This window comes from Pangasianodon hypophthalmus, chromosome 10, assembly GCF_027358585.1.
Source record: "Pangasianodon hypophthalmus isolate fPanHyp1 chromosome 10, fPanHyp1.pri, whole genome shotgun sequence".
Taxonomy (NCBI): domain Eukaryota; kingdom Metazoa; phylum Chordata; class Actinopteri; order Siluriformes; family Pangasiidae; genus Pangasianodon; species Pangasianodon hypophthalmus.
Window position 1 is genome coordinate 25,990,471 of NC_069719.1, and position 7,378 is coordinate 25,997,848.

The 7,378-nt window shown below is 39.1% G+C and overlaps 1 protein-coding gene across 1 annotated transcript; it reads right to left on the minus strand.

The window, feature by feature from the left end:
* Positions 1-1,181: 1,181 nt before the first annotated feature.
* gja10a (gap junction protein alpha 10 a) lies at positions 1,182-3,955 on the minus strand. The gene is made up of 2 exons (XM_026926682.3): positions 2,573-3,955; positions 1,182-1,411 (listed from the first exon to the last, which is right to left on the minus strand). Exons 1-2 carry the CDS (start codon positions 3,953-3,955, stop codon positions 1,373-1,375), a joined length of 1,422 nt encoding a protein of 473 aa, XP_026782483.2. The 3' UTR covers positions 1,182-1,372.
* Between the last annotated feature and the right edge of the window lie 3,423 nt (positions 3,956-7,378).

Below are 7,378 nucleotides of genomic sequence, written 5' to 3' on the forward strand. Positions count from 1 at the left end.
ATCTGTCTTACAGCTGCACTACTGTACAGCAGACCTGCCGTAATATATAAATCAACCTTCAGAACTGAGAATTCATCAACACCATGGTATAAATAGTCACCAATCCTGTGATTAGTTTTTTTAGTTGCTTAGCTTTGCTATTTGCTGGCGTACACATCAAACCGTTTCGAGGAAATTATTTAAACTTTTGACTATCACGTGTGTCTGTATATACTCAGTATACTTTCCTTATCTTGTTTGATATTAAAACAGCATTATTTTTTTTTTTACATTTATTTTTATTGCAGGGTACAAGACATAAATCAGAATTTGATGCTGAGAAATTTGAGGAGTTTGTTGTTATTGTATGTCGACATTTTCTTTTAATGTCACAGATGATCTACAGTTAGCAGTGGATCATTTTTACTGAGTGCTCCCATATTCCATATTTAGAACCCTAAATGTTTTGTTTGTGTGTTTGTTTAATGACAGATTGGACACAGATACCAATTAATCAAACTAATCTCCACTAAATTGTACTGATATTGTATAATTTGGCAGCCCATAAGTTCAACTACCAAAAACTGCTATATGTTAAAGGTTGAAGGAGAATGCATGAAAATTCTACCTGTAAGCAGAATATTATTTCCAGATTCTTCTCTGTCAAGAAAAAGGTCAAGAAAAACATTCTTGAGTTAAAATAATTACTGTTTCTTTTGAGTTCTGATATTTTTAAGAATTGGTGTGGTTGTTTTACTGTGCTGTGTTTTATATATATATATACAGAAAAAGTATATAACATATGTATATATATATATATATATATATATATATATATATATATATATATATATATATACTTTTTCTATGTATATATAAAACACTTGCACAGTAAAATATATATAACAATTTATTTTATATAATGAAAGGAAATAATTATATGAAATCTGAATATAACATAATATAACTCGTGAACATATATTTATAAATCCTGAATATATAAATGCAGATTTCATATAATAATTATATATATATTTTTAGTGCACAAACACACACACACACACACACACACACACACACACATATATGTGTGTGTGTGTGTGTGTGTGTGTGTGTGTTTGTGCACTAAAACAATTTATTTTGTTCAGAATTGCAAGAGCTGTACAGAGCATGGTTAAAGCTGTTTGTTTTGCAGGACTGGTATCTTTAAAAAGGTGCTTAAAAATGAATAAAATATATAGTATTTCAGCATTCTGTATGTCAGCACATCCCTTCAGGACTTTCCCCTGTTAGAACCAGCTCCTTCTTATCAGAAAAAGGAGAATCATATTAAACATGGTTGACACCCCTGCGGCCTGTCCTCTAGTCCTCTGGCTCTTTTTTGGCATCCTTATCACTTTTTCATGATGGAAGAGATATCCAAGAACACACTCTGAAAGACAAAAGGTAGTGTACAGAGGGGGAAGAAATGGTGTTTCATATTAGTCAAACCAACCTAAATCGTCCAAACAATATAGACGTTATTGTACATCATCCTAAAGTTAGCTACCTGCCCAATATCAACTCTTATGCATTATGTCACTCTGTTTTGCATATTATTCAGAGCTGAGTTCAGTGTATAGTGAGGATTTAACAGAAATTGCACATATCAGCATTCAGAACTCAGATGTGTACAGAGTTAAGCGCTGCTCAGAGAGTTTATGGAGTTTGCTGAAAACAGAGGTGTGTCTCACTTATGTATGAGTCTGACCTTGAATTTAAGTCCCTTTTTTCCATCTAGAGCTAGGATCAGTATAAAGTCTAGCATTACTGTCTGTTCTGAGGTGTAAATACACTCAAAAACCTATGGAATGCCATTTGAGGCCAATATTAAATACATAAATATCACACTAGTAATTAATTAATTAATTAATAGTATCAGAGCTTTAAAATCCATCGTAATCAGAGATATCGAAGCATATCATCCTGCATACACAATACGATTTCATGACCTCGATGCATACATTATGTTTTATGCACAAATAACTATAAAAAATAAAATGGATCAAGTGCCATTTTATGAGTTACTGAATGAAAAGAGTGGAAGCCATATTGCTAAATTAAACCAAATTTACACTGAGTAATATTATAGTTACAACTAAAGATATTCATGTATCAATTGCTGGAATTGAGACGTATATTGATGATCTGAAATAGGATGTGTAGGATGTCAGGATCCAAAAATATTTCAATTGGCTAAATAGTTGTTAGGACTATGTGTGATTGTGATATTGAGTCAAATTATTGTGACTTTATGCCTCTTTGGGCAGGCACACTTTGGCTAAAGATTTGGACTGAACAATGAGTCATAATAGTTTGCACCAACTGAAATATGCGATGCCAGGAAAGCTTACAGTTTAATAACTAACCATTAAAAAACCCTGAGAAAAGTATTATCCTTAAAAAATAACTGAACAGCAAATGATTTGTGAATTTATATTATGAAACTCCTCTGTCTTACAGTGGTCACAAGCTACTCACAGAAGACTGTATTACAAGAGCTGAGCCTCTAAACCAGCAGGTCAGTGGCCGTGTGTCTTTTGGCTCTACTTGCCATTGACATCCTCCGTCCTCCCGGTGGTGGGTTCATGGGTAGGTCATTAAGTGAACCGAGCTCAGACTCGGAGCTCCTGGTGCCGGGGCAGGATGGGCTGGCCGAGACGCTGTCTGAAGACATCCGTGCCATGAAGCTGGCTTTCCTGGGGTTAGGGTAGAAGTCACTGTCTGAGGAGTCTGTGCCATCCTCAGTTGGCTCAGGGACATGGCTCGATCGGTGCATAGTGTTACGAATGCAGCCTGGTATCTCACTATGGCTTGGCCTTTGAATGTGCTGACCTTCATGACTTTGTTGGCCTGAGTTTGAAAGTCTGCTGTCTCTACATGAACCAGTGCTGCTTTCTGGAGGCAAGTCATCATTTTGATGATCCTCAGCATTATGTTGCTCTGTAAGACTTTGAAGACGTCCATTATGGATAAATCCTTGGCTGTCCTGACGTGTCTGGATTAGGCAAGACACAGGAAGAGTCGTACCTGCAAAGATGCTATGTCTCTGCTCAGCTATCAGGGTATTTGAACCCATACTGGGTAAATACAGAGAGTCCATTGGGCCAGATTGAATGCTAATTTTTGCTGTTTTCCTCAGTGATAAATCCGCCATTGCTGCTTGCTTTGCTTTGCAAAGGCTGTTGTCCTCTGTGAATTGCAAGCCAGATAAAGTCTGTTTGATTTTCTTTGTCCCCAAATGAGATATCTCCATGAGGTTCAGGAACAGAGAAACCCCAGCAATGACTATCATAAAAACCATGAAGATGGTCTTCTCTGTTGGTCTGGACACATAACAGTCCACAGTGTTGGGGCAAGGTACCCTGTCGCACTTGAACAAAGGATCCAGCCCTATTCCATATAAGATATACTGGCCCACAATGAAGCACACCTCCAGTACAGATCTGGTAAGGATATGGATGATGTATGTGCGTAGTAAAGAGCCTCTCAGAGGAGCCTTTTTGATTTTTTTATGTTCTTCTAGCTTGCGAAGTTCTCGCTCCAGACGCTTGTGCTCCTCCAGCAAGAACTCAGTTTCTTCTAGCTCAGCTCGAAGTTGAATTTTCTTCTTGTGCCTCTCCTTATCCAGAGCTCTGAGACGGTACAAAGCATGACCCATGTACACCAGTGAAGGAGATGAGACAAAGATGATCTGCAGTACCCAGAAGCGGATGAGCGAGATTGGGAATGCCTGGTCATAGCAGACGTTCTTGCAGCCTGGCTGCTCCGTGTTGCATATAAACTCACTTTGTTCATCCACCCAAACGTCCTCTGCTGCTACACCGAGCACGAGCATGCGGAAGATGAACAGGATGGTAAGCCAGATTTTGCCCACGATGGTGGAGTGAACGTGAACCTCCTCCAAGATGCTTCCCAACAAGTTCCAGTCTCCCATTTTTACAGCCACATGTTCAAGTTATATTAAAATAAAGTCTTCTATACATAAAGCTTGATGTAAAAATATATTTGCTTCAAAGTCTTGTTGTTTCATCGTGAAAAACCAAACTGGATTTTGTCATAATCTTTAACAGATAACAACAATGTTTGTAGATCCAATCAGCATTTGCAAATCCATCTCTTCCCAAATTATTTCTAAGGTCTTCTTTTGATGGGGAAACAGGATGGAAGTTCCTCAGGGCAAAATTAGGTTTCAGAAATCCCAAACAAAAAGATAGAATCCATTTTTACACCAAAATAAGCAACTCACATATCAACAGGAAGTGTCCATTACCTTTCTTGATAGAAAGATGCTCATGTTCTTGCAAAAAAAGTCACATTTTTTCCTATTTTTAAAACTGTGGAGTTGTGTTATGAACACAGCTTCTCTCTGTGCATAATGCTGGCTACAGTGAATGCTCCACGGGCTTGCTGGATGCAGAGTTAACAGGATGAAGAAATTGATCTGAAAGGACCTGGACAATGCCCAATGGCAGATGCCAACCAACCAAGAACCCCTTACACCATAGTGTTACCTCCCACAAAACAATTTGTAATTGTCCTATCGTTGTGATCTTTATTAATATGGTGGCTCAAATATAGAAAGCACCTCAAACTTATATGTGCATTTCTCAATTATATTTGATTAATGTAATGTATAATATATAAAACAAGACAAGCTAGTCAATGTGCTATGTTCAATTGTTAACTAAATTGTCCATCTCTGTGTCTAGCCATCCAAAACCATGACCTATCACTCTAGTAGTGTGAGATTTGCTTTCATAAGTGTTAGATGAAGACTTTGGACCAGACTGAATCACGCAAGATTCAATGCCATAACAATTTGTTTAATGTAAACCCGGGGCAATGTATAGTGTTTGCCATACTGTACACTATTTAGAGACTTTGAACTATAGATTTGTTCAAAGAATATAAAGTGTAGAAATCATTTCAAATTGCGCTAATTTCTTTGTTTTGTTAAAAAGCAACAAAAAGAGAAAGACCTCCATCCAATCAATGTGTGCAAGTGAGTCTGTTATCCTGACGTGCCCTACGCTGGATACACACACATGAAACAACCAGCCATGCCCCAGGCATTTAATTAGCTTTCCATCACCCTCTGACAGAGTCAATGAAGGATTGATTTGATTTTCCCTCGCGAGTGCCAGAGGTCACAATGGGTGACCTCTTACACAACAGCTTCATAGAGATTTGTAGAACGCTATCAGTTTGTCTTTGCTATGTGGATGCCCATCAGATCTAATGGTTCTGACTGAAAGATAAAACAGCTAGGATGGGGGGTTGTAGTTTTGTTATCTATATAGTAGCACTATAAGCCTTTAAATGTATATGGACACCATTTTTTGCCCTACCGCAAATATCACTTAATGTTCATGCACCTAACACAGCTTCTTGACAACCTGTCAAGACTGAATGGAACAATATTGACACACTTTTTACATGGTGGGCTCATCACCTGCAAGATGAAAGGTGGAGGTCAGGTACAATGCCAGCTGGGTGGCAGGAATGTAATGGACAGTCTTCGACAGGCTAGACCTTTGCAATGGAAACTGGATTTGGGAATGCAGAATGTCACTTCACTGACAGGGGAAAAAAAAACCTGAATTAGTGTGCGATACGGAATGGTATGTGGACTAGATATAGTCAGACTGACACATATCCACATACAATAATGTGTCTGGTACCAAACCTCTTGATCAGGGGTGGTCTCTCTCCTACTCGAGAGTTCCTACAGGAGACAGGAATCAGGCAGGTGTGGGGGTGATCACCAGTCCCAGGTTGTGGGCCTCACAGTTGGAGTGTCTCCTGGTGGACAAGAGGGTTGCCTCTATTAGGTTTCAAGGCTCAGGAAAGAAACCTCTGACTGTTATTTTGTGTATATGCCCCAAATAGTAATGCAAGGTGGTGCAGGTCCTTGAGAGGGTATCTTGTACTGACTCCAGAGTGCTACTGTGGGAACACAGTGTTGCTCCTAAGCACAGACTCCTTAGACAGTGACTTCTACCCTCACCCCAGGAATACATGGTACGAGAAGACATTGGGCCAAAGGTAAATGATTTTGTGATTGTATCATAGGATTTGAGACCATATGCTTGGGACTCTTGGGTGAATAGAGGGACAGAGCTGTCAACTGATCAAAAACTGGTGGTGAGTTGGAATTATTGAATTATTGCACGCTGCACCAGCATCATTTACCTGGTCAACCCTGGAGAGTTACTTGACAGAATCTGGCAAAAGCTTCAGAGTCCACATCTGTGGCTGAGATTACTATAGTGGTTATCAACCTTCGTAGTGCCATGGCTGGAGGAGAGAAAGCCAGACATATTGAAGGCACTGGACAAGGTTGGGGCTGTGTGGTTAACATGCCAGTGTTCCATGGAGATCTGGGGCAGTGCCTTTGGTCTGGCAAACTGGGATTGTGGTACCTATTTTTTAAAAAGAGGACCAGAGGATGTGTTCCATTATAGGGAATCACACTCCTCAGCCTCCCGGGAATTGTCTATGCTATGATTTAAGAGGAACAACGCAGGTTCCGCTCAGGCCATGGAACAATGGACCAGCTCTTTACTCTTGCGAGACTTGTGGACAGTCATGGTGCTCATAACCTTAGACATATGTTTTGGACACTTGAATAAAGAGAGGGCCAGGGCTGTCTTGTGATAACTGCTTAGTGGTAAGTTGGATTTGTCACACTAGGTGTTGGCCAGATTTACCTGGTAAACCCAGGAGAGCCTTCTGGGTTGCTTGGGAGTGACGAAACTTCAATGAAAGATGAATTTATCTCCCAACTCTTAAAGGATTTCCCCATTGTATTGAGCAAGGTCGGGGATATTTAGTTTGAATAGACCAACTTCAAGTTCTCAACTGTAGAGACAGACTGAGGATGTGGAAGTCATGATTTCTCTAGGTTGAATGCTGCTTTACTGACTTCACCCCTGTGACATTAAGGCTGAAGCCCATGCTGTTGTGCAAACACTCATGTGGATGAGCTAATACCAAACGTAGATGACATCGTTTACAAGAATCATGGTTATTGATTGCAGTATACCTGAGTGGAGTGGAGGTGTAATAGCACTTGTCAGTTACACTAAATCAATACACCAAAGGTAAAGCCATGAAAAGACATGTTGTGGAGAAAGATAAAGATAATGAATGAAGTGAGATGGAGGCTGTATGTTCTGAAGACCTCTAAATCTGAGATCCTTCCTAACAACATGTTTCTTCTACCAAAAAAAAAAAAAAAAAAAAAAAAAAAACAACAAAAAAAAAACCTAATTTTGATTCCTAAATTAATTTATTATTTTTCTTGACTTTTACTTTGTGCAATTAAATGACTGGTTGTTATAAAAGTCATTTAATT

Coding starts and splice junctions, on each gene's coding strand:
- gja10a (XM_026926682.3), bottom strand. CDS start 3,955: ATGGGAGACTGGAACTTGTTGGGAAGCATCTTGGAGGAGGTTCACGTT. Junction 1,412..2,572: donor GAGGACGGAGGATGTCAATG/GCAAGTAGAGCC, acceptor TTTGTCTTTCAG/AGTGTGTTCTTGGATATCTC.